The sequence below is a fragment of the Bubalus kerabau genome, chromosome 11 (genome assembly GCF_029407905.1).
Source record: "Bubalus kerabau isolate K-KA32 ecotype Philippines breed swamp buffalo chromosome 11, PCC_UOA_SB_1v2, whole genome shotgun sequence".
In the NCBI taxonomy this organism is placed as follows: Eukaryota; Metazoa; Chordata; class Mammalia; order Artiodactyla; family Bovidae; genus Bubalus; species Bubalus kerabau.
The window spans coordinates 9,623,648-9,650,446 of record NC_073634.1 but is presented as its reverse complement, the minus strand read 5'-3'; the positions used below and the strand labels follow the sequence as shown (position 1 = coordinate 9,650,446).

The 26,799-nt window shown below is 48.6% G+C and overlaps 1 protein-coding gene across 34 annotated transcripts in view; it reads right to left on the bottom strand.

Annotated features, from left to right (window-relative positions):
* MAP4K4 (mitogen-activated protein kinase kinase kinase kinase 4) overlaps positions 1-26,799 on the bottom strand; it is a 151,651-nt gene that overhangs the window by 19,945 nt on the left and 104,907 nt on the right. For 4 of the 34 annotated variants that reach the window (XM_055539463.1, XM_055539490.1, XM_055539464.1 and 1 more), the window contains 13 exons: positions 22,955-23,130; positions 21,280-21,352; positions 19,368-19,578; positions 15,126-15,287; positions 12,160-12,246; positions 11,413-11,601; positions 10,424-10,585; positions 7,800-8,033; positions 6,735-6,841; positions 4,486-4,637; positions 3,474-3,571; positions 1,363-1,538; positions 658-778 (listed from right to left, as the gene is read on the bottom strand). In XM_055539463.1, the coding sequence (XP_055395438.1) occupies positions 658-778; positions 1,363-1,538; positions 3,474-3,571; positions 4,486-4,637; positions 6,735-6,841; positions 7,800-8,033; positions 10,424-10,585; positions 11,413-11,601; positions 12,160-12,246; positions 15,126-15,287; positions 19,368-19,578; positions 21,280-21,352; positions 22,955-23,130 (1,948 nt within the window). The remainder of the gene's footprint in view (positions 1-657; positions 779-1,362; positions 1,539-3,473; positions 3,572-4,485; positions 4,638-6,734; positions 6,842-7,799; positions 8,034-10,423; positions 10,586-11,412; positions 11,602-12,159; positions 12,247-15,125; positions 15,288-19,367; positions 19,579-21,279; positions 21,353-22,954; positions 23,131-26,799) is intronic. The other 30 variants (XM_055539476.1, XM_055539484.1, XM_055539468.1 and 27 more) reach the window with 15 other exon arrangements.

The window sequence follows — 26,799 nt, the reverse complement described above, 5'->3', positions numbered from 1 at the left end:
TTTGAACCCTCATCTTTCCTGGGCCACGTCCCACTTTCCATCCAAATGTGGTGCCAGAGCATGAAACACACTCAGGAAGAGGCCTGCAGTTCTAGACAGGAGCCCTGCTCTGCTTCAACGAGAAGAGCATCACTTTCCTTCCCTCTAAGCTACGAAGTGAATAGGCAGTTATAAAACTTGGCAGAAGGAGCACATCTCAGGGGGCACACGTTAAATATTCCACATAGGAGGAGACTAACACCCAAGCACAGAGCAGAGACCGCCCCCCTATCCCCTTTGGCTCCAGGAGGCTCTTGGCTCCTGGGTGCTCCTGCCTGCCCCGGCCGCTCCCGCCTCAGCCCCACGGCCTCTTGGAGCCGAGAGCTCTGTGCATACCTCCTGGCTGCCCTGCTTCAGACACAGACTGCGGGGCTCGCATGGGGCTGGGAGGGGGGCTGCCACACAACATGCAAAGAGGGCAGGATTGTGGGATGCTGCCGGCCGCCCCGGGGGTGTGGGGCACACGCCTGCCTCCCACACCCTGGCCCCGCTGCCCTCCGGGCCTGGTTAATGTGAGAACAGATGACGATGCAGAAACAGCATGAGTGAGTGGATGAGCAAGTGGGTTAATGACCACAGGAGCAGCTCGGCCTCTAACCGCGCGGAGCACATGGGTACCTGGCGGACGATCAGCGTGCCCTCTTTGGACGGGGTCAGGGCTGGTTCACTCTCCACGTCGTCATGGACAACCATGGTTTTCACGGACTCCGTTTCACCGTTGCTCAAGTTCAGAGATGATCTGTTGAGACACAATCCAGACGTGAGGGGCCGTGACCCACAAGCCAAAGAAACAGTGGTTACGTTTTTTACCTTCTCAGGGACCTAAGGCTACAGGTATAAAGTTTCCCCAAGGAAAATGAACTGAAATTTCCCTTTTGTCACAGCCTCAAATTAAAGAGAGAAAATGAGACACCAGGAGTCCTGGAGAGAGGCACTGACATGCACACACACAGCAACCAAAAGAAGGGGAGACAGACAGGCTCGCTCCACCACAGTGACACACTCCATTTCACAGGATCAGAGGACAGGGTTAGACACCTTGTCCCAACAGGAAAGAAGGCCCGGGGGGGGGACACTCGTGAGTGCATGCTCAGCCGTGTCTGACTCTGTGCGACCCCATGCACTGTAGCCCACCAGGCTCCTCTGTCCATGGGACTCTCCAGGCAAAAATACTGGAGTGGATCGCCATTTCCTTCTCCGAGGATCTTTCCGACCCAGGGATCGAAGCCGCATCTCCTGCACTGGCAGGCGGGTTCTTTACCACCGAGCCCCCTGGGAAGCCCACGGGGACACTCATCCTCCCTAACGCTCAGTGGGACTGACGCGGCTCTGGTGTCCTCCGGGCCAGACGTGGGCTCCTCGGCCCCTTCCTGCTCCGCGTCGTCGTCCTCCTCGTCCGTCGTCCCCGACTCCTCGCTGGAGGAGGAGTAGTCCGTCACCTTGTGCGGCGGCCGCACGTCCTCCACGGCCCGCAGCTCTTTGGCCAGCGCCGTCAGGTCCTAGCGCAGGGCACAGAGGAGGGTCAGGGAGGCGGGAGGGGCAGAGCACAGCGGCCAGCGCCTCGTCCCAACCATCCATCAAACAGCCATTCGCTTTTGCAAAACTGTCTTGTAGGGAGTCTACTGGTGTCGTGGAGTGGAGCCCTTAATGCTTTTGATAGGAAAGACCAAGAAAAGTCAAAAAGCTGGAAGAAACAGAAAAGATTTTTTTAGAAGTTCAAGATGCTGTACTCAGTTTAAACCTGACGGCCATAAAAAGCAATCATCTGTTTATGATGAGCTGAGAATATTTTTCTAACTATCAAATTCTATTTTTTTGTTTCAAATTCTACATTGTGTGTGTGTGTGTGTGTATATATATATATATATATATATCTCTTACCAAAATAAAAACATTGAAAAAAAAAAAATGTATGCTGCATTCTGACATAACTACAGCAATTGCTTCTTCCTCTCTGCTAGACAGAAAATTCTAAATCAACGAACATGTGCAAGATAGATCTTGGTAGTTTATTATCAAGATATTTGGCCCTGTGGCAAAGTCTTCTTTTAAGGAGATGTTCCAAAAAGCAGGAAGATTCTAGTTAAAGAGGGGTGATTTAAACAATTTATTTTCGGAGGTTTTTAACTCCAACTTTTAGTTCGAAAAATGTCCAACTTGCAGAAAAGTGAAAGACGGTGAAGTGATTATAGTGTACGCCTCACGTCTGGCTTCACAGACTGTCAACCACTTGCCACGTTCCTGAACAAAGTTCCTGACGTGTTAGGTGAGAAAGTGCCTAGCGTGTGTGGCTGGGCAGGCTTCCCTACCACCGACAGGACCGTGGGCGCAGGAGACAAAGCTGCCTGGCGTTACTCACAAGCGCATCAGCCCCCTTTACTCTTCGATGTGAAGATTTTTTAGAGTTAATCAATTATCAATTATCCAAATACAACTTTCGAGCTTGATTGTTATCTCTATTCTACATCTTCATATGGAAGCTCAAAATATGTACCTGTCCACTTAAAATTCTTCTTAGAAGGCAGACTACATGGCCCCACTTCCTTCTGGCAGAGTCTCTTCTCGCCAGTTAAGAACCTGCTTCTTTCCTTTGCGCCTGAGCCTCTTAGACAAGTAAGCAAGGACTGGCCTGGCCTCCTGCTCGCAACTTCATAAGTACAGCTGCAGTTTTTTGTTAGAGTTTTTTTTTTAAAGCTGTATTTAATAATAAGCACACAAGGCGAATTTGGGGTGTTAAGAAAGATGAAGCAAAAGTTTAGGGCTTTTTAGTTTGAGAAAAGAGCAAGTTGAGGAAGGAAGAGGCATGTAGGTGGAACACAGGCCGAGTTTAACAGCAGTTAGAATGCGCTCGGGTGCTGAGCTGTTTAGACGGGGCTTACCACTTCACCCTGCAGTCGGCGGGGGTCCGTTGAGCCAGAGAAGCCATCGGTGAGAAGGAACGCACAGCACAGGGAGCAGAGAGGAGAGAAGGGGGAGGGGGCACAGAAATCAGTGCAAGCAAAAGGCAAAACCTGGAAGCCTCAGACCCCCAGTGTGCCCAGTGACAGGGCAGCTGCCACATCAAGGACGAGAGACAGAACAGCCACACCGCTGCCCCACAGGCCAGGGGCAGGATGCAAACCCTGGGGAGCTTAAGAAGGCGAGGGAAAAACATCTCTTCTTAAAGCCAGTGTTTTAGATGCCCACTCACCAAGAACATGTAAAGGTCGATGCCAAGCAAAGAGATAGAAAGCTTTTCTTTTGTATCATTTTAAACGACTGGGCGGGCAGCGGGGTGCAGTGCACACTGTGTCTGAGGTTTACAGCTTTCCTTATAACCCCTCAAATCTGCAAGGCCCCACAGGGAGGCCTGCAGCCTTCGCAACGACACGGCTTTCAAAGAAAGCTCTCGCTCGAGCCTGAAATGAGTAAAACGGATTTTGTGCAATTCTTACAGCAGGCTTGAGAGGTCTAAACACTTCCTTTTTATCTTCAGGCTTTTTTGCTGCGTTTTCAAGGCGCTGAGATGGCGAGCCTTCAGATTTGGATGATGCTGTGAGGTTCAGAGATGAGAAAGACAGAGACACGTGAACATCCGAGCATGGCCCACGAGGCCACCCAGCCCACCGGGCCACGATCACCTCCTGGTGGTCCTGCCCGCTTGTCAGCCATGCTCACGGCAAGGGCTCCCTCCACACACAGGTCCGAACCCCGGGTTTCTGACCCTTCCTGAGAATCCCTGACTGTCATACTGCACTAATACGTGTTCACAACTTGTTACATTACATCAATGATACAGTAGAGGGAATTTCCGCTAACCTACTATTAAGAGTAGGTGAAGATAACCAATACTGATGACAACGTTGATGGAATTTATGCTGAGAAGAGTGGGTTCAAAGCTCAGTTTGGACGTTTAGCTAAACACCTTGGACGAGTCAGGGAACTAAAGTACAGTTATTTGAACGTATACAATGGAGACACAATATATATCCATCTCCTGGGGGTTGCTATAAGGATTAAGTGAGAAGATATTCAACAAGTGTCAACTCTAAAAACTTAACTCTTCCTGTTAAAATTATGATGGCTATTTGTGTCACTAGCAAACCTACACCGAAACACTGTATGGTAATATGCAGCTGTGAAAAACTCCAGGTCTTTTCCATGACTGAAAAGGATTTCCAAAACACAGTCAACTCTTAATTGACATGGGGTGGAATTCTGAAGGTCCACTCATGCGTGGAGTTTTTTCAACAAGTCAATAATTCAGTACTGCAGGACCCCCAGGTGGTTGGATCTGTGGGGTGTAGCTATGGATGCAAAGGAACCACGGGGATGGAGGGCTGACTACGGAAGAGGATTTTCAACTGCTGGGTGGGGGTGGGGGTGAGGAGTGTCCCTAAACCTGGGTGTTCAAGGGTCACCCCGTGTGTGAGCATGGAGAGGGAGAAGAAAGGAAAGGCAGCCTACATCTCACTCTGAAGCGCTCCCCGGAGCCACTCTGAGACCCTGGGTGGGAGCCGGGCTGGGACCCTGAGTTGCTGGACCCCGAGGAGCTGCCACTGCCTGGCCTGGGCGCCAGCTTCTCCACTCTCTCCCAGAGCAGCCTTGGCTCGATGCTACTGTTGGAGAAGAAGACAAGAGAACCACTCAGGCTTTGTCCCGAGACAGAGTGTCAGACCGTAAACATGAGCACCGTGTCATCACTGAGATGCAGCAGTAATGAGAACATCAGCCCACAAACAGATGTAACATGAAAGTCACCAGAAGACAGCAGTGTTATCCATCGGTTTTACCTCAGAGCTGAACACACCGAAAACGTGAAAGACATTCTGCCGCTGTTGTTCAGTTGTTAAGTCATGTCTGACTCTTTTTGCGACCCCCTGGATTGCAGCCTGCCACGTTCCTCTGCCCATGAGATTTCCCAGGCAAAAATACTGGAGTGGGGTGCCATTATCTCTTGCCTGGAAAATCCCCATGGACGGAGGAGCCTGGTGGGCTGCAGTCCATGGGGTCGCTAAGAGTCGGACAGAACTGAGCGACTTGACTTTCCCTTTTCACTTTCATGCATTGGAGAAGGAAATGGCAACCCACTCCAGTGTTCTTGCCTGGAAAATCCCATGGACGGAGGGGCCTGGTGGGCTGCAGTCCATGGGGTCGCGAAGAGTCGGACACGACTGAACAACTTCACTTTATTTTTTCACTTTCATGCATTGGAGAAGGAAATGGCAACCCACTCCAGTGTTCTTGCCTGGAGAATCCCAGGGACGGGGGAGCCTGGTGGCTGCCGTCTCCGGGGTCGCACAGAGTCGGACACGACTGAAGTGACTTAGCAGCAGCAGTAGCAGTAGCAGCAGGGGATCTTTGCAACCTAGGATCGAACCCCTATCTGCTGCACTGGCAGGCTGCTTCTTCATCACTGAGCCAGCAGGAAAGCCCACCTAACCATCAGTGGAGCCGCATCTTCTTCGGGTGTGAAGAGGAGATGCTACTGCTCCATCTACAAGTGTCAGTATTTTGTCTCAGCTATAAACTCAGTTTCTTATTACGAAAAAGTCCACCCATGTGATTACACACAAAACCCTACTGTTTCCAGTACCTGCTGCTGTCAAGAACTGACAGTCCTTTTCCGGTGACGGGACTGGGAGCGTGACAGCACATGGGCTGCGGCACGCCCCTGCCGTGGACACACCACAGCACCGGCTTTCTAGGTTAAAGAATTAACACGTGGACTCGGGCACAGGAGGACCCTGCAGCCCACCCTGACTGCGGACAGTTGAGAAAGTTCTCCATGAAGCTCCTGGGTTGTCACCCATTCCACTGCCTCAAGTTATCCCGAGACACCAAGTCTGGAGACTCACTGATGATCAGGGTATAAAGCGCTTCACACGACCTCTTGTGAGTTGCTGAGCTGGAGAACACGGTTGCCACCAACTACATGAGGTTACAGAGCCCTTCAAATGTGACCAGTGCAGCTCAGGAAATTAAGTTTTAATTTTATGTAATCTTAATAACTTCAAATTTAAGCAGCCTCATGTGGCAAAAGCAACCCACTCCAGTATTCTTGCCTGGGAAAATCCCATGGACAGAGGAGCCTGGTGGGCTACAGTCCATGGGGTCGCAACGAGTTGGACAGGACTTAGTGACTAAACTGCTACCAACACCCACGTGGCTAACAGCTACTCTATACAACAGCTCTAGAACCTGAAAACATATTGTGGTCAATCCACAAGCTTACCACCAACTCAAAGTCAACCTCTGTCTTTCTCTCGTGGCCCGTGTGTAATTTATATGCCACTCCCAGGGCCCCCTAACATCCTTTGGATAACAAACCTTCTCAGGTCACAGTGCCCTTAGAAACCTACCCTTCCCACTTAAAACTCCCAGAGGCAGGGATTTTTCATCTTAAAACTGCCACAATATATGGTCAGATTTTTTCTCTTTCCCCCACAGATCAATTTGACATTACTCACATAAATGGATTTTATGGCATTTTCTTTATAAAAGGATCCCCTCTTTGCCCCAGAACTTCCGTGTTTAACAGCACAAAAAACTTTATGCAAGGCTCAAGAGGGAGGGGATAACTGTATACTTAAAGCTGATTCACATTTTTGTACGGCAGAAACCAACACAACATTGTAACGCAATCATCCTCCAATTAAAAAAAGACCGCAGGACATGGGGTGGCAGGCCTGTCCTGAGCTTCGCTCATCACTCACCTGGTGGAGTTTCTCTGACCAGCTTGGTTACTCTGCTGCCCACTGCCCTGCAGTGGGGAATCCCGGCGGGACAGGACGGGGGACCGTGACGTTGTTCTCACAGGGACCTTTGGGTACCAAATACAGCAATTAAACTACTGAAAACATGAGAAGAACAGAGGCTTTCCTACCAACCCCCTCTAAGGTCGTCCTAGGTCTCCACCCTCTGTCACACTCCTACCCCCACCCGCCGAGCCTCTCTGCCCTCCAGTGACGCAACAGGAAGAGGAAACATGGGCAGAGGCGCCAGGCCCGCCTTTCTAAGCCCCGTCACGTCTGAATGGTGCTGGCGTGAAGCGTGGTGGCAGGGGACGTACAAAAGCATTTTGCTGAGATACTGTGAGAATCAGGGAAATAAGCTCAAAGAAACCAAACAATGGCTTACAAATGGATGGGCGAGAAACAAAGGGTGTTGGAAGCAAGAAAATATTCAGAGGAAGCAAGTTCCAAGTGGAGGGGGAAAAAAAATTAAAATGTGACTTTTTGTCGAATTTCAACATTAATGACCAAACCCAAAATTTCAGAAACGTTAAAATTGGGGGGGAAAAAAAAAAACCCAAACAAACCCCAAAATCCCTCAATTTAAAAAAAAAGAGCCTGTTTTGGGAAACATTTATGTTCGTTTTTTCCCTTATGAGATCTTTTCTGAAAGTTTTGGTATTACTTAGCAGTGCGGAGTCATTTATAGCTTCTGTATAAACTTGATAAGACAGCTGGTAAAATATATTTTGATCCTGTCTGTTCTAGATGCATACTCTTTGTAGATGTACTCTTATTCAATTATTTTGGCATCTTGTGTTTCAGTACAGAGTGAGAGACACCAATGAAGAGCTAACTGGCTGAGGGCTGAATGTGGCTACCTCACTACGGAATTTTCTCCCCACTGCGAGAAGTTCCTCTGCCATTTCATCACCCATTAATTCTGGTGACTTCACCACACCCTTCACTGAAATCAGTTAATTAAAAAATAAATAAGGAAATAAGGAAAAGGAAAAAGCAGCACACGTCTGTCTTTCTGCTCCTTACCCTTGGAGGCACCTCGTCACTGTCTGATCTAGACCAAGCCTTCTGGGCTGGGTCGGGCACCTCCGCCTTAGAGTCAGAACTCTGACTGAGCACCTCACTGCGGGAAGGTGGGCAGGGGTCCTGAGAGCGAAGATGGTGGTGTGCAAATTTGGGAGGAGAAGGGTCACTGAAGGAATGGGATCTCGAGACAGGGGAAACATTGTTCTTGAGAGATGCCAGGTGGGACCACTGTACCTTCCGAGAAAACAAAACACAACACATTCAATGCGTTCTGCAGAAAACGCTTTTCTGGTAAATATCAAATCCAGAGAGAGCGCCAGGGCGGTGGGGGACCCACACGGGGCGGCTTAGGACTAGGTCAGCCAAGCGGACAACAGCTATGCTTTGGTGGGGGTGGCGCACAAGGTGGTCTAGGCAACATAATATGCAGAAAAGAACAAATGTACATTTATAAGGAAAACTCTTAGTACCCAGACAAACGTTACAGAGAGTGGTAAATGTGAAGATCAAAAAAAAGAAACAGCGTTCTTGTCTGATGGACAACGTGCGGCATGCATTTCTGAGTCAAAGCAGCTGGACAGGTAGAGAGTGGGGAGACCACAGGATGGACATTGCCACGCGTGCACACCTGTCTGCCCATCCTCCCACGGCCTGGCAGGGCAAGTAACAACAGAGTCACATGCTTACTGTGCAAAGACCAACCCTGCGTGTTTTGATAGATTGTACGAGTTTAACTTAAAAACAGCCAGATTGTCAAATACACCAACCATTTTCCTTCTTTTTTGTCCCACAACTTAAAACACTCCAATCCCCTGAGAACTTTACATGTCTTTCTACTAGTCAGAAAAAGAAAAGGACTTCAATTTCTTTAGAAATAGTCAGCAGTGGAATTCCCTAAATGGACCGCTGAGCAGGTATTCCGTCTACTTGACACTGGAAGAAATAAGACAGTGCCTTGGCAACTGAAACCATCTGGTCACTTTTAAACTGAAAAAGCCATCTCTGAAACAATCTGTATTTTCTTAAGACTACACTTTTTGTTTTAAAATAATGGTCCAGTATTAAAATTTGTATAATTCTAGCTATTACATCATCATATTTGATGAGAACTGGAAATATTCAATCAGGATTGATTCAACGTTGCCAGGTGTAAGATCCAGAAATAGTTCCAAGTTCATGATTTCTAGGTGAGAGTCATGTAAGTTCCGTTATTGGTATAATCCCAGACTTCCAAAATATTTAAGATTTTCAGGGGGAAAGCATGTAACTAAAAGCATCATCTGTTAAGTGTAATAAAATATAGGTTTTAAAATGAAGTCCTACGTGAAAAAAGGTTTCTCCCAAATCATGTTTTCGTAAGTGCAGGTTTTGGCTAAAAGTCACTTTAGACAGAAAAGGGAACATAGAGCCTATTTCCAGGCACTTTGTTAATTAGTCATCAGTATAAAAAGTAGTCTGCACAATGCAGGAGCTCCTTTTCTCTGCACTGGTAGTGGCCAGACAAAGAGTGCATTTAGGGGACGTTTAACCTTCAGCAAACCTGTTCTCCCCGTCCTCCTCCCCGTCCTCCGTCCTGCTCTCCTCTAACACCCTCTCTGTTTCCACTCCTCACTTTCTGGAGCTGCCCGCTGGCTTCTGGGTCAGTGTTTCTGTGAATCAGGACACTGCTCGTCTCATAAACACCAGCCTCCCAATACTGACCCCACTGAGCTTCACCCCAGGTCTTCTTTTCCCTGTAAAACTGCTCCAGATCAAGGGTATTTACGGCAAAGTATGCTCCAGTCCTCATGTGGGTTTGTCTGAACACCACTGCTACCTCCACTGTCCCCCAACCCAGGCCAACAGCAGCTGACAGGTAAACGCAGCCTCAAGGACTCAAGTGTCCAGTACTCTGGACTGCACGGCTGCAGGGAGCGAAATGCCTGAAGGCCAGCTATCTTCAGCATGAGTGGGGACCAGCGTCTTAAGGATCTCTGAGATCACCGACCCGGGTCATCTCTGCTGTCTGCTTTATCCTCCAGAGAGCGTGGAGGTCCCCTCCACCCAAAGCTGGGCAGGGCCGAATGCTAGGGCCGACCCAGTGACCTCTACCCTGACCTACATCAGGGAAACCCACACCCAACCTACTTGGGTCGTAAACTTTTTTTGGATGCTGAACCTTTTGAGAGTCTGATAAAAGTCTCCTTCCCCCTTCCCGCTCCAAAAATACGTATGTTTACATAAAAATTTTAAAAAATAAAAGAATCTCAGGGCCTCCCACTCACAGAACTCCCCAGGTTGAGACAAGGTCTCCCTTTGCATACTTAGAACAGTAACTTTCTATAACCTAAACAGAAAAGTCTTTGCATTCAGTAAGGAGGCACTGCTTTATGAACATCTGAGTCAGTGAGGACGAAAAGTTAGGCAGAAAGAAGAAATCACAGAATCTAGATGTTCTTAGTAAGAACAACAAAGAGAACCTTGGCTTTCCCTACCCGCTGAGGCCAGGTTCTCCTTAGTCTTAACTCACTCTGCTAACGTCTTCTCTTTCTAAACAAACCAAACTGAGCCGTTCGAGCAGGCTGGGAGCTCGCCGAGCCTCTGTGAGCGTCTCCTTGACCCACACGGCCCACGGGCCGCTCTACCTGTGGCTCGGCGGGTCTCTGCAGGGCAGGGTGCACAGACTCGGAGCTGCCACTGGAAAAAGACTCTGATCTGGAAGGCACTGGAGGTTCCAATACTCGGCCCGTCTGCTTAGACTGGGCTTCGGGGGAGCTGTGGTTAGTTTTCCTAAATCTATCTTCCACCTGCGTCAGAGAATCAGGAGACAGAACTCAGGGTTAGTAGCAGAAAGAAAAAAAAAAAAAGCAGAGACGCTGGAGACAGCCTGAAAGTGGAAGGGCCCTAAGGAGAAGCCTTCTGTTTTCTCCAACCACAAGAAAAGAGACAGAGGCAGATAGCACAGGACAGCGACCTGAGGTGGACTCAAGAAATCTTCACAAAGATCAAAATTGAGAGAGGCAGCCTTTAAGACCTCCCCCCACCAGGTGGATGCTAGGAGTGCATGTGAAGATAAGCCAAGAAAGGAAATTAATCTCTTGCAACCAACTAAACCCACTGAATATCACCAGGAATCTAGCATGTTTCATTCCAGCAAAAATCAAGGCACTGCCGAACAAGCAGGACATTTGCTCCTAGAAGGTGCCACGTGAGGGCCTGGTTGGAGGATGCCCCCCACGGGCCAGCATCCATACCCTACGGGCCACCCAGTCCATCCTGCTCATATTCTAGCAACCGTCTTGCTCTGTCACATCCCTGCCAGAGGCCCTGGGAGCCCACATGCCCCAATTCAGAAAATAAACCCTTTTCACCGAAAACCCAGTGAGTCAGGCCCAGGGACGCTTCATTCACTCAGCAGCTCTGGGAAAACGGCTGAGCAGGCCACTGTCCCCCCGTGTACAGGGACAGAAGGATGCTGCCACACAACCTCCTGTCTTCCCGTCTAGGTCTGGGAACTGTCAAAGAGGCGCTTGGGTCCTCTCGAGACAACACCAAGCAGAGAAGGGGCCCCTCCCAGCCCCTGACCGCCCACCACCCCCTGGGGAGGGCACAGGACGAGGGGCGCCCACCGTACCTCGCGGGCCCGGTCAGCGGGCTCGTGCGGGGCCTTGGGCTCGTGCAGGCCAGCCTTGCTCCTGTCTGGCGGCGGGGGCGGCCTCCGGGGGTCGTGCTGTAGAGACAGGAGATAGGCTTGTTCTTGCTGCAGCTGCCTCTGGAGCCGCTCTGCCTGCCGGTGCTCCTCCAGCTCCCGCCAGCGGCACTCCTTGAGGGGAGAGGGGACACTCAGTCCAGGGCCCTGGGGCGGCCGCCTCACCCCGGTTCCACTTCTCCCCAGGACAGCGTGCGCTGACGCTGGCTTCATGACAAAGCAAATCAGCTGGGATGCAGAATGGCGGATTACCTGCAGGAAAATCTGACCGCGTGCCACTACGCATAAGGTCACTGGACAGGTAGAGAGAAACCCCTCCCCTGGAGATGCTGGCTTCAGTGGCTTCAAAAGACACTTGCAAGAGTCTAGGTAAAAGTCCCTAAGGCATGAGCCTTGAACCTTCCACTCTCAGCATCCTAGCTTGTTCACCAAATGCCAGGTGTGCTGTGCAAAACCTTGTCTATCTACTGAATGAGAACAGGGAACTCAGCAACGGGAAAGAAGGGATGAAAAGCCGCCTCTAGATGTGCCCAACAGCAGTGGGAGCCCAGAGGACATGTCAGTGAGAGCTGGCCAGCCCTGTGGCACTGGCCACAGGGGCCCAGGGGGTCAGCAGGGCCCTGCCCAGCTCGGGATGCCCTAGCCACGGGGCGGGGCTGCGCGGGGCGTTACCAGTAGCATGGCCTGCTCCTGGAGCAGCTGCTGCTGAAGCAGTTCCAGGTGACGCTGTTCCTCTTCCAGCTGCCGTCGGATGTATTCCTGTCGCACAGAGAGCACCCACGATCAGCGGATCCCCGAGGGAAGCGTCAAGACTCCCTGCGTGCGGGGCCCACAGCTGTCCGCCCCCACCGTCTGGGGGTGACTCATTTAGTCACAAATGGCTGAAAAAGCCCACTGCCAAGGCTATCCCCCCCAGGAACTTCGAATTGGCCTCTGAGACCTAGAGAGTCTCATAAATAATGACGTGCACGCCAATGACAACCACAAAGGCATGGCTGAGTTTTTCTGTTTGCACGCGGCTGCTGTACACAAACGGAAGCTCTGAAAGGACCAGGCTGTTCCTCTTCAGAAGGTAAGCCCTGAGCAACCGAGAGTCTAATGAGGAGACCAGAGTGTTCACGTTAATATACGTCTGATAATTATTATTTATAACAAGAATGAATTGCTAATTTTTAAAACCCCAAACCAAAAGCTGTTTAATATTAAACAACCATGCTTTGTTCTTTTCTCTAACGCACAAAGACAACGAGTACATTCTGAAAGTCCTGGCATGGGAACACCAGACACAGGAGGCTTCTCCCAGATGAATAGTGATGGGTGTGTGCGCCTATGGGGTAAGCTGACGTGTGTGTGTGTGTGTGTCTATGGGGTAAGCTGACGTGTGTGTGTGTGTGTGTGTGCGCGCGCGTGCGCGCCTATGGGGTAAGCTGACTTGTGTGTGTATGTGTGTGTCTATGGGGTAAGCTGACCTGTGTGTCTGTGTGTCTATGGGGTAAGCTGACTTGTGTGTGTGTGTGTTTCTATGGGGTAAGCTGACCCGTGTGTGTGTCTGTGTGTGTCTATGGGAAGGGGTGACTTCTTTTCAATGGGAAGAGAATGATAAACCTCTATAACAACACAAACAAAAATAACCAGGTAAACACATCCAAAATATATGATGTAAAGAGGAAAATCCCAACTGTGGAGATGGCTGCGTGCTTGATGGGATGGGAAATCAGGAGACCTTGACCTACCAACAATCAGACGAGTTTCCAACAAGGCCTCAACCACCCACTTTCTCAGTCTTCTCTTTAGGGAAATGAGCACCAAGAATATTCTCTCCCAACTCTCAGGACTTTTTATGAGGTTCATATATGAAACAGACATGAAATTACTTCAAAAAGCACAAAGATTTTACAAATAAAATGCTCCCTTTCAACAGGGGAAAAGCTCACTACTCTAATAAAGGAGTAGATTGAGGGGTCTGGGAGAAGAGATTTTATTTTGAAATTCAGATTATTCAGATTATTTCTTTACAGTGTCTACCACGGATTGTACACCTTAAAAGCAGCCATATAGCTGTGCTGAACAGGTGGAGAGAACACTAGAGAGCAGAAATCATGGCATAAATTTCCTCAGAAAGCTTTTCTTTACAAACCAAACTCAGTCTGGGTAAAGTGTATCCACAGGCCAGTGGGCTAAAGGCCCCTGGATTCTAATCCAGGCTCCAGTCCTGGACACGGAAGCTCCCCTGCACCACGCCCCCAGGATGGCCAAGACCTGCCCTGGGGCGTGTGCCCACCACTGCACCCCCCGCCCCTAATGACTGAGAGGACCCTGACTCCCGGCTCCCCACTTCTTCAAACCAAACAGAACTGAACCACAGCCTCAAGCTCCAGCCAGGACATCGCTGTTTTTTTGCCTTCACGTCACAGGGACAATTGGACAAGGACACAGGTATACAAACACCGACGTTCACACAGAAATGATGCGTTTCTACAGCAAGCTGACACGGGGAATATTTTGGAAGAAAACTGACCTTTCATGCTATTTTTATAATAGAGGAGGTGATGAACATGTGCTATACATGAAAGTCAGTGACTCTGTCAGAACAATGAAGGTTAGTATTGGAGTCACACCCTCCTCTCCCAATCAAGTTTCAACAATTATCCCTCGGTGACTTAATTTTTTCAAGCGTCTATTTTCTCTTCTTTGTAGTCCCCAAGTAGAAGTCAGAATAGGAAACCTAAACACACCACAGTCAACTGGCCAACAAAGTCAGTAAAGAAAGAAAGAGAATAACTTGAATTCCAACAGCAACAAAAAAATGTCACGTAGATCCAACACTAGGAAAACCCAAGACAAAGGATGAGTCTCAAGGATAGTAGCTGAATAATCAAATATGGATGATGATACCATTGTTTATAAGCATTTTAAGCATGAATTTCAGGTATCATTTAAATTGGTCCCCATTCATATCCTTTTTCCTTTATTCAAAGCTCGTAACAAAGACTGATGGACTCAACGGCACGCAAGCCAGGGAGGCAATGACAGGATTCACACAGACGACATAGGCAACAGAACACAGAGTTTCTGTTTGCAGGGGTGGTTCAGGAATCAGATTCCCAAAGACAACTGAATCTGACATTAACATGCTATAAATATCACTAAAACACGATGGCATTTGTTTGGCTAATGTTCTAATGTTACATATGTACACACTGAATTATTAATAAGTGCAAATATATCTTAAAATAATCAGTTAGTCATTGGATCCTTCAAACATTTCTCATAGGAAATATCTCATGGTTGGTTTTAAATTTCACTTTCTATTATCCAGATATTTGAGGTTCAAAGCATTTAAGCCAAACCTGAGAGGACACATTTAGCAATCTTTCAGGCATCATACTAGTGGAGACCACCCTGCTGGTTTTGAGGGATGTGTCTAAAGTGCAATGATTTATGAACCTGTTGGTAAAGACAAGAGATTCAATTTACTAAAGTGAATGGTTCCAACTGTTTGTGCATTCTCAAACCTCTAAAGTCCTAAACTTCTGTGTGTGTGCATGTGCATTATGCATGCCTTCTGCCCCCAATCCCCCAACTCTGCCAAGCGACAAAGTCCCGAAGTCCAGGCCAGAACACCCTCGAGGACTGACCTGCTCCCTCTCCACTCTCCTCTTCTCCTCCTCCGCCCGCCTCCGCTCCTCCTCCTCCTTCCGTCGTCTCTCCAGCTCCTCCAGCCGCCTCTTCTCCTCCTGTTCCCTCCTCCGCTGCTCACGTTCCTGCTGCCTTCTGGCTTCCCGCTCTCTCCTCTGTTGCTGCAAAAGTCAAGATGGCACGTCATCAGCAGACTGCCCGGTCACAGTGCCCAGGACGGCGTGCTGTCCGCTTACAGGGAGATGCGAGAGCGGGAACTGGGGGACTCGCATCGTCAGCAGACTGCACGGCCACGGTGCCCAGGACAATGTGCTGTCCACTTACAGCGAGATGCGAGAGCGGGAGCTGGGGGACCCCGCCTCCACCAGCCAACTATTTCCACACCATCCTGTGCCCACACACACCAGCATCCTCATAACCACAGGTCAGAGCTGGGTTTCATTTTGATATCAGTTATTCCTTGTTCTTCACTGAACCACAGCAACGCGGGAATGACGAATTCTGTACCCCTGAGTATCACTGACAGGGTTACCCAAGGCTCTTAAGTCAGAAGGAAAAGTAGAGAAATGAATACAGGAGAACAGAAATAGGGCAAAAAAAAAAAAAAAAAAAAAAAAAGGAGAGAAATACTTAAAAGAGGGAAAAAAGAAGCATACATTGGGGAAAGAGGAAGCAACATCAACAAAATTAACAGATGTCATGATTATTATCATGAATATAAAAGCCACTGTAGCTCAAGCTCACTCTGTTCTGCACGGTGCTGAGTATCTGACAATCATCCTTCCATGTCCCTTTACCTACTACAATTCTCAGGACAAACCCAGGAAGCCCTTCACTCCTACTCCACAGAGGAAACGGGTTCAGAAAACATAAGTCACACGTCCAATGCTGACAGGGTGGCAGGCTCCAGGTCGAGGACCACATTTGACTCCCACCGTTAACCAGACAGCACTCTGCCTGCTATTACAGGTGCTACTGAGGCAGCAGACTTGCTCTCACAGCCTTTCCTAACACAGACCATTCGGCTAACCTGAGTACCAGTGTGACCCTTGGTGCACATCTGGCCACTTCTCATCCGGCCCCAGACGTGCATCTGTCAGTAAAGCAGGGCCACCGCGTGGAGTACAAATCAACTCCTCCTACAAACGTGCAGAACGCTGGCCTGCAGCGCCCCTGGGATGGGGAGGTACCCTATCTCAGCACAGCGGCCCTGGCCCCAGGCTGCAACCCAGCACCTCAACTGGGAGGAACTGAGCTTTCCACTTTATTTCACTAAAGTTAATTTAATCAGTCTCCAGCACTGGCAGTGCTGCAGTCTATGGGGTCCCCAAGAGGCAGATACAACTTACTGACTGAACAGCAACAAAGTCTCTAGCATAGTTCAAGAACCACAACAGAGGAAGGCTTGTGGATATGTAACAATTCCCCTCCAAGTCAGTCAGACAGGCTGCAGCAGCAGCAGAGCTGGGCACCTGCACACCCTGCCCACCACACAGCCATGGAGTCCAGACAAGGTCAAGGGTCCACCTCACGCCAGCCTCAGCGTTCAAATTCCTGTCTCCAGAGAAGACAAGGGAAAGTTTCAGAGAAAAAGTAACACATCCTTTGTGGCTAAGGATGTTCTGCCAGGTCCTTTAAGGTGGCTAGAGGGCTTCCCCGGTGGCTCAACAATAAGGAATCTGCCTGCCAATGCAGGAGATGCAGGTTGGATCCCTGGGTTGGGAAGATCCCCTGCAGAAGGAAATGGCAACCCGCTCTAGTCCTCTTGCCTGGAGAATTCTATGGATAGAGGAGCCTGGTGGGCTACAGTCCATGGGGTTGCAAAGAGTTGGACACAGCTGAGCGTCTAAACAACAAAGGTGGCTCTGGAACTCAACTCAAGAGATCTCAAGCCCAAAAGTTCAATGAAGAATGGGTGCGGGTTTCCAGAACACTTACACCTGAACTACAAATGCTGATTCCTTCATTTGAGCAATACTCACGAAGCATCGTGGGAACACAAAATGAATCAGACACAGCCCCTCTCGTCCAAATCTTATAGGTAAGATAAGCCACACACGTCTTAAAAATCCTCAGGATAATGTGGCACGTGGTACATTTCCCTGACTCACTCACTAAGCAAGTCCTGGCCGGGAGGCTGATGGCCGCGGCAAAGAACAGTGCAGTCACCAATGCCTCTTCCACATCGAGTGCTAGTACTTGAAGCTGTAAACCGGATCAAGAGCCAACATTTAAACTCCAACCGTACAAACCACTACAGTCAGGACAGGCCCTTAATTGGGGGGTGTGTGCTGCGGGGTAATCAAAGGTTAAAGAAGGCCCTTAGTAAACAAATACCTTAAGAGATCACTAAGGTGAAAAGCTGGCCTTTTACAATAGAACTTTAAAAGAAAATGGCCAGAATTAAACATACACACCATCAGCCACCAACTCAGCAACATCAATCCACACTGGATTAACCTTATGCCTGTGATTTCAAACAACAAAACCCAAGAGCGTCTAAGAAGCATGCCTGCTCAGGTTACTCCATTAAGGATGATAAACATAATGAAAATCCTTTGAAGTATTTTCAAACTGATGTCACTCCTATTTTCTTAAATCACTCTTCCTTTAAAAACAAAATCTAACAAATTGAAAACCTGCATGAAAAGTGATTTCCAAAGCTCTCAAATTATGAAGACATCTCCTTCTTAAATTTTTCCAAGCATGCCTGAGTAAATATGTACTTTTCCAACTATGCTTTAATTATCTTGAAGCTCTCTTTCCAGATCGACACTTAAAAGCAGTGCTTTCATCTCAAAAGTCTAACTTTTCTCACTAGGTCGGTGCTGATAGTAGCGGGGTCCATTCACAGATACCCCACTGGCTCACTGACTTTAACAGAAGCCGTGTGCATGCAGGCTCGGTCGCTGAGTCACGTCCAACTCGTTTGCGACCCCGTGGACTGTAGCCCGCCAGGCTCCTCTGTCCATGGGATTTCCCAGGCAAGAATACTGGAGACGATTGCCATTTCCTCCTCCAGGGGATCTTCCCGACCCAAGGGACCAAAGCCACATCTCTTACGTCTCCTGCACTGGCAGGTGGATTCTTCACTACTGAGCTACCAGATAACACACAGAACAAAGCAGCGATTTTCTCCACCAAATGTACCCTTAAGTAACCTGGGAAAAGGCATGTGTGGTGGGACTTGCCTGGCGATCCAGTGGTTAAGACTTTGCCTTCCAATGCAGGGTACAAAGATCCCACATGCCTCTTGGCCAAAAAAAAAAAGAATGTAACAGAAGCAATACCATAACAAATTCAAAAAAAAAATTTTTTTAAATGATCCACACCAAAAAAAAAAAACAAACTTTGGGAGGAAAAAAAAACCCACCATGTGCTGTTATTTAAATTAAACTCCACTGTACAGTATCAACAGGTTGACTCTTCTTTGGGGTTCTTTTTCTGGTATCGAGGATAAAGGTGAAACAATAAGATCAAGTAAATGGAAATAAACTACTGTAAGTGAGAAATCCAAAGCTGTGAAGTATACAGTAAATGGCAGTCAGGAAAAGAAATTAAAAATTAAAACAAATTAAAATTAGATTAAAAAAGAAAAAGGGTCTTTTGAGCCTCAAGTGAAATATAGGGAACAGTGTCTCTGAGAAGTAAAAAGGAAGAAGGCCTAATAATCACATTACCAGTGTTGACAGTCTCTGAGTTAAAGGAGCCTGTGGTACAAAAAGTGTCCCCCACAAGGACTAACCCCACACAACCGCCAGATTACAAAACAGCACTTGTATTATGCCCAGTGTAATTCTTTTCTTTATCCTTCCCTCTTAAATGTATGTCAAGTGAAGGCATTTGTAGAAAACAAATGTTTTCCCTGTAGAAAGGTCTAAAAGTTCTAGGGAAATACTTATGACACACCAACTTGGACCCCGGGGCCAAGAGTGAAAGTGAAACGAGGTCAAGGCTGAGCCAGGAGACTCTGACCGCAGTGGACACGGCCTCCACTGACCCAGGGTGATGCCACCCACGACCTGCACAGAGAGGATGAGTAACGGGGCGGAGCAGGTCCCTAAGACCATACAAGGGAGAAAAACATTCCTGGGGCCTCTGGGCGTGTGCGGTCCTGCCGGAGGGAATCAGCGCGCCCGGAGTGGCCAAGCTGGGGTGAGGACCATGGAGAACGGCCCTCAGAACGCCGGGATGCCCCTGGGACTAGACAGCGGGACCCGGCTCGAACACTGTCCTTCTACCTCTTCCAGCCGCCGCCTCTGCTCCTTCTGCTGCTCGATCCGCTTCTGCCTCTCCGCCAGCAGCTGCCGTTTATACTCCTCCTGCTCGCGGAGCTGCTGCTCCTGCAGGAGCTGCTGCCTCCTCAGGGCCTCGGAGCGCTCCTTGTTCTCCTGCTGGAGCCGCAGGAAGTCCCGGCGCAGCGTCGACTCCCCCGGCACGTTGACGATGGAGCTGAGGGAGGAAGCAGGTGAGGGGCTTTCAGGGCCGCGAGCCAGTCCATGTCCACATCTACATCCGCTGGGCTCCTCCCGCCCCGAGACCTGGCAGACAAACTCACGGGGATAACTAAAGCCTACAGTTAAATAGCATCACCTCTTCTTTCATCTGCATCATCAATACCTTAAAACTCAGTCCTGAGTTTTAAGAGAGATAGGACATCTCTAGGTAGGCTCTGGAGAAGGGAATGGCCACCCACTCCAGTATCCTTGCCTGGAAAATCGCACGGACAGAGGAGGCTGGCAGACCTCCATGGGTTCACAAAGAGTCGGACACGACTGAAGCGACTTAGCACCCACAGTTCAATAGCATCACCTTTCATCTTTCTTTCATATGGTCATAAATACCATAAAACTGTCCTGGGTGTCTGATTTGACAGGAGGTATCTAGGTAAGATTCTCACGTCCACTCAAACTGTGCAGTGGAAAGCTGAAGCCACCATCTTCCACCCGTTGTTGGACCCTCTGTGACCACCTGACTTCCCATCAGGAACAGCATCATCACATTTCGGGCCAGACAGGTAGTCACAACAGAGTTACCGTCAGCACGTACCGATCCTCACGTTCTCATCTGGTCCCCTGCTCCCTGCCATGTAACCCTCTCACTCTCTCTACTCCCTCTCGCTCTCTCTACTCCCCAGCCCAAGGGGTCCCAAGGATGCACCACTGCACAGGGAAATTGAACCACATCCCTCCCAGCTGGTCTCCCGGGGGAGAGTCATTTCTCCACTCTCAAACCCCCAGAATCACATGGCAAAGAAATCTTCCTCAACTGCCTCTTCCATTATATCATGTCCCTAACTCCAAACAATTATACTGCTCGTGCAATCAGTTCACATTGCTCTAAAACTTTGCCTCAAATGGATTACAATCTTTCATGTAATTACAAAAAGATACGATGGAGTTTTCCCCAATAAATTCTCTTCTGTCTTGATATGCTCTCTTCAAACATCCATTCTCTGCACACGTGGTCTCTCAACCACACTCCCGGCCCTCCTTGTGTCCAGCTAGTCGGCTACATTGGACATCAGGCAGACAAGACCATTATTAAAGCTTTTAAATCTTCTCTTCCTTGATTAACGAGTCACTATGAGGTTCCTGCTACCAAATCTTCCATCTTCTGCTTCCCTGTGTCTTGGGGAGCCAGAGAGGGCCAAAACAGACTACAGAATGGATCAGTCCAGAAAGCATCCTCATAAAGGCAGTGAATGCTGGTGACCACACGGGTGGGAAGAGGAAAACCAACCAACCAACCAACAGACAGACGTGTGTACTGGGGAAGACTGTAGTGTTTTCAGTGGAGGCCCTAAGTAGCATGTGAGCAGGACAATTCAGTTTGGGCAGGACTGGGTCACACGCTACAAGACGTTTTCCACCCACACCTCCTGGAGCGAGAATGGCCATGGGTGAGCTGCCCTGCCCCAGTCCACCCAAGCACAGCTGCCCACTTCCAAACCGTGGGGAGAGGAGGCAGCACAGTCTCAGCAAAGAATCAGCAGGGAGCTCCAGAGCGGGGACAGTGTTTTACAAGAGTCTTTGAAAGAATGGAAGGAGGGAAGATATTAAGGCATTTTCAGAAAAACCGACGACTCCTTCACATGACAAGGGCGTCTCCGGCAACCCTAACCCCAGCAGGGACACAGCGCCCTGTCCTTACCTGGGCTCGCCCTCCTGCTCAGGCGCCTCCTCCTCCTCTTCCTCACTCCCACTGTACTCATACTCGGTTTCATCTGTAAAGAAAAGGACAGGATGAGCGGGTTGTTCACAAATGGCGACGCTGCATGTAGGGCAAGCACCTCCGAAAGCATCACTACTGAGTATAAACCACAGATTCTTGGAGAAAACAGTGACGAGTGTGGGGAACTCGCGGAGAGGAGGACCTTGACGGTGAGTCCCACTGTGATGGGTGCTCAGGCCCTGGGCCAGCAGAAGAGCTGATTCCCTTATACGCGTGACAATCCCTTGTGGGATGCTCGGCTCAGGGGGCGCAGGGCTGGGCGAGGGGCTACAGAAGCCGCGACATGAAAGAAAAATGGGCCATGAGCATCAACAAATTCACAAAGTCCATTTTGATGTCAAAACAAAAAAGACAGAGATTTAACTGCCTAAACTAAGGCAATAAAAGAATATATTCAGTTATTTTTAGCACTTAGGGATCATCTTAGACAAAAGCAGGCAAAAGTCTGCTGGATGGAGAAAAAGTAGGTACTCAGAGCAGAAAACCAAAATCACATGTTCCCCAAAATTATAAAGGTGAAGTAAATCAGGCAGAGGAAGACAAATACCATATGATATCACATATTTGTGAAATCTAAAAAGATGATACAAATCAACTGATTTACATGCAAAAGAGAAACAGAATCACACACACAGAAAACAAACTGATGGTTACCAAGGGGGAAAGAGAGGGACAGGATAAATTAAGAGTTTGGGATTAGCAGATACCACAACACACCGGGTGCTAAGTCGCTTCAGTTGTGTCCGACTGTTTGCAACCGTATGGACCGTAGCCCACCAGCCTCCTCTGTCCATGGGCTTCTCCAGGCAAGAATACTGGAGTGGGTTGCCATGCCCTCCTCCTCCAGGGGATCTTCCCAACCCAGGGATTGAATCTGAGTCTCTCACGTCTACCTGCATTGGCTGGCAGGTTCTTTACCACTAGCACCACCTGAGAAGCCGCCAGATACACACTACTATATATAAAGTAAACAACAAGGGCCTACTAAACAGCACAGGGCACTATATTCAATATCCTGCAGCAAACCATAATGGAAAAGTATATGAAAAAGAATATATATATATATATATATATATGACTGAATCACTTTACATCAGAAATGAATGCAACACTGTAAATCAACTATACTTCAACTAAAATAAATAAGCTAATAAGTATAAAGGTGGGACCAGGGAAAAACTGATGAAAGAACAGCAAAAGGAGACAAAAGCACAGGCTTGTCACAGCCCCACAGCAGCATCAAGCTCTGGAAACCCCTGAGCAGGAGAGAAGCGTGTAACAGACCAATGGTTGACACGTGCGGCCCACATGCCGAGCTCTGCATGGCCCACACAGAGCGCAAGGCCCCCAGCACAGTGGAAAGCACCGCCATCAAGATGTGACCTGAGGTGACGGCATCATGTACTGACCGGCCGCAGGGCCCCGCTAGCCGGGGTCACCACTGCCGGAGCCAGGCTGGCCCCTAGACCAACCTGGTCTAGGCACTCAAGCCCGGGCCAGATGAGCCCAAACTCGAGTAGGAAAGGAATAACTTACTCTGATTGGCAAAAAACTAAAAGAATATTTAAGATGAGAATAAAACCAGACTTCATACCTTTCTCTCCTCTCTTCTTCCTGGTCCGGTCTATATGGTCCTTAAGCTGGATTCTAACCTGCCTTTCGTTCGGCTGATCCCTAATGAAAGGATGCTTCAGAAGCTGCTCGGTGGAGGGCCGCTGCATGTAATTCTTCACCAGGCATCCTTCTATAAAACTAAAAAACTTCTTGGACCTAAAAGAGAAAGTGAAAAAAAGATCATCAGATTTCTACCATGAAGAGCAAAGCTCCAAAGTATCAGTAACTTACAAGCTGGTACATGAGACGGGGCTTCAGGATTCACTATGAGCAACGCTGCAAGTGCGCGGGGATAAAACAGGAAAGAAGCAGCGACCCTGGGGGCCAGAGCATCACTTCAACACAGTTTAGGAATCACGCTGCACATGGGGAGCCGCAGGAGCAGTGGGAGTTAATGTTGCTTGTTGATCGTGGAATCGGGGAGGAGGAAAGCGAGTGCAGGAAGGTCCTCGCTAACTTAAAGGTGACAGAGGAGAGATGGTGGATCCTTACAGACAAGGACAGACACAGAGCGAGAGACGGACCCAAGTAAGTGATTTGAGGCTCTGGATCTTGTTAGGGTAACATGTCCATCAGTTTTAGGCTGAGTTATGCGTCAGCTCTCTACCCTTAATGTCACTGTTTAGCCATTAAGTCATGTCCAGTTCTTGCAACCCCATGGACTGTAGCCCACGAGGCTCCTCTGGCCACGGGATTTCCCAGGCAAGAATACTGGAGTGGGCTGCCATTCCCTCCTCCAGGGGATCTTCCCGACCCAGGAATCAAACCGTGTCTCGTGCATTGGCAGGCAGATTCTTTACCACTGAGCCACCAGAGAAGTCCTGAACTTAATGGACAAAGGCAGAAATAACAGTGCTGAGAAGGGCAGTGACCCTGTTGCCAACATCTACCCTACCAGACACTTTATTTTTGCTCATTTCTCCATTTCTGTCTTATGGTGACCCCTCTGCGGCCTCAGCGGAGACACTCTCAGCCACCCTGTTATTGGAGACTCAGCTCAGACAGCTTCCTGTCCATAAACCTTTCCTGGCAACACTGCACCACACACGCCCTAAGCCAGGAGCCCTTCATTTGGGGCTCTCTGCATGTAACACACTGCACTCTTCACATTTATGTCTCTGTCTCTCCTGGTTTATAACCATACAGGTCAGGACTGGTTCCCGCTTTCCCATTTCTCAGCAAGGCCCAGCTCTGAGCATGTCAACTACAATAGGTGTGCAATAAATTTTTGTTGAATGAATGAGTTATTCAGTCTTTAAAAATGTGATTGAGAGAATGAGTTCAGTCTTTTCCAGTTACTTCATGCCTTAAGAGTTCTTTCTGTCCACCTGAAACTATCACAACATTATTAACTGGCTACACTCCAATGTAAAATAAAAAGTTTAAAAAATAAACGAATAAAACGTAACAACAAGAACCTACTGTATACCACAGGGAAACTTTGTGTAATACTCTGTAATAACCTAAATGGGAAAAGTATTTGAAAAGGCAGGTATCAGTTCAGTCGCTCAGTCGTGTCCGATTCTTTGCGACCCCATGAATCGCAGCACGCCAGGCCTCCCTGTCCATCACCATTTTCCGGAGTTCACTCAAACTCACGTCCATCGAGTCAGTGATGCCATCCAGCCATTTCATCCTCTGTCGTCCCCTTCTCCTCCTGCCCCCAATCCCTCCCAGCATCAGGGTCTTTTCCAATGAGTCAACTCTATGCATGAGGTGGCCAAAGTACTGGAGTTTCAGCTTTAGCATCATTCCTTCCAAAGAACACCCACGGCTGATCTCCTTTAGAATGGACTGGTCGGATCTCCTTGCAGTCCAAGGGACTCTCAAGAGTCTTTGCGAACACCACAGTTCAAAAGCATCAATTCTTTGGCGCTCAGCCTTCTTCACAGTCCAACTCTCACATCCATATATGACCACTGGAAAAACCAAAGCCTTGACTAGACGGACCTTTGTTGGCAAAGTAATGTCTCTGTTTTTCAATATGCTATCTAGGTATATGTATATGAATAACTGAATCACTTTGTTGTACACTTGAAACTAACATGATAATTGTACATCAACCGTACTCCAATATAAAATTAAATATTTAAAAAAAAACTGGAAAAGAGAGAATCAGTTCTACTGTCTTCTATTTGTACTCAGAACTTACTATTTTCGTTCAATCCAACAAATATTTATGTGTCAACAATTTACATTTGTTTATGCTGGGCTCTGTAAGACATACACATAGGAAACAGTGTATGTATATTCAATAGAGGATGTATAATCAAATTGTGAGGAAGAAAAAAGAACTGAGACAGTGGAGTGGGTCCAATGTCAAGAAAAAGGAGGATATTTAACCTTCCCAAGAAAAGCCACCATTCCAGAGTGACAAGGCAGCAGAGTCCAAGCGGGACAGTGAATTGCTTTCTGATGCTGCAATGAAAAGTGGAAAGAGTTAAAAGAACTAGGTCAGGGTCAAGGCAGAGAAGGGCCCTCAGTCACCTGAAGAAGCTGTGGCCTTGTTTTATGGTTAAGGAGGAATGCACAGGATTCTACACAGCGGTAGAGGAATGCTACGGCACATGGATTCCCAAACCCCAGGGCCCAGGAGGATCATCTGGGGAGTTTACTAAAAATACAAATGCCTGGGTCACTCCTCAGACCTTCACACTGGAGAGTTTGAGGATGGAGCCCTAAGGTAAAGAATTCCAAAGGGCTTCTCACGGGCCATGTACAGATTTAACATCAGAGAAACAATCAGCTACGATATAGTCTTTAAACACAACTGTCAGCTTCTGCTGAGAATTCGCTGATCATTTTCCAAAGGCCACTTCTGCCAAAGTGGTCATGGAAATTCACAACCTGTGGACAGGAAGACTGCATCCGTAAAGGAAAAAGGCCTTCACGTTTGTGACCCTCTCGACCCTTTCGAACGCCCGGGGAAGCTGAGGCAGTGATGTGAACTGCTGAGAATGCGTCTGATCCAGCTTAGCTCAAGGCAGTCTGATGAAAGAGCACGGGAGACTCCACTGTTACCTACACATGTCTCTCTATTTCACCGTGCTGTACACAGCGGTTGACCCACGCCTGCAAGTCATGGACGGAATAACCGACTGACTTACAAACTGTGAAAATACCCTGAAGACGGCGCATAAACTCCCTTCAGTAAAATCTGAGAAAAAGCAAAGAGAAAATGAGTGTTGTTCAGTTTAGCGTGAGCCGGATAGCGTCACCCAGCCCGCAGCTGACTCCCTAGTGACACCTACTGTTCACACGTGGTTTCCAGGGCTGGCCACCCGTGGGCGCACATGGCTGTCATGTTTTAATACAGGAGACCAACTGGGGCTCAGTCGTTGCCTTAAAGAACCTCTCCAAGAACTGGTAAGTGGGACGAGACCACCTTGGTTCCCTGGAGCTGAATGTGGTGAAAGAAAGGATGAAGGGAGAAGGAATCTCGCCAGCAGGTGAAAGGGGGAAGACAGGAAGACAGAGGGGAACAGAGGAGAAACGAGGGTGAAAATACATGCGCGTGTCTACACCGGTGGACTAGAGGGACTCTGAAACAGGGCACCCCAACCCCCAGACCCATACCAGTCCACGGCCCATTAGGAACCAGCCACACAGCAAGAGGTGAGCGGCGGGCGGGGGGATGAAGCCTCCCCTGTATTTGCTGCCGCTCCTCATCGCTCTATCACCCGAGCTCCACCCCCTGGCAGATCAGCCACAGCATGAGATTCTCAGAGGAGCTCGCATCCTGAATGTAATCACCCCATGCTCATGAATCACCCCAAAACCTTCCCCCCAACCCCAGTCAGTGGAAAAACTGTCTTCCATGAAGCC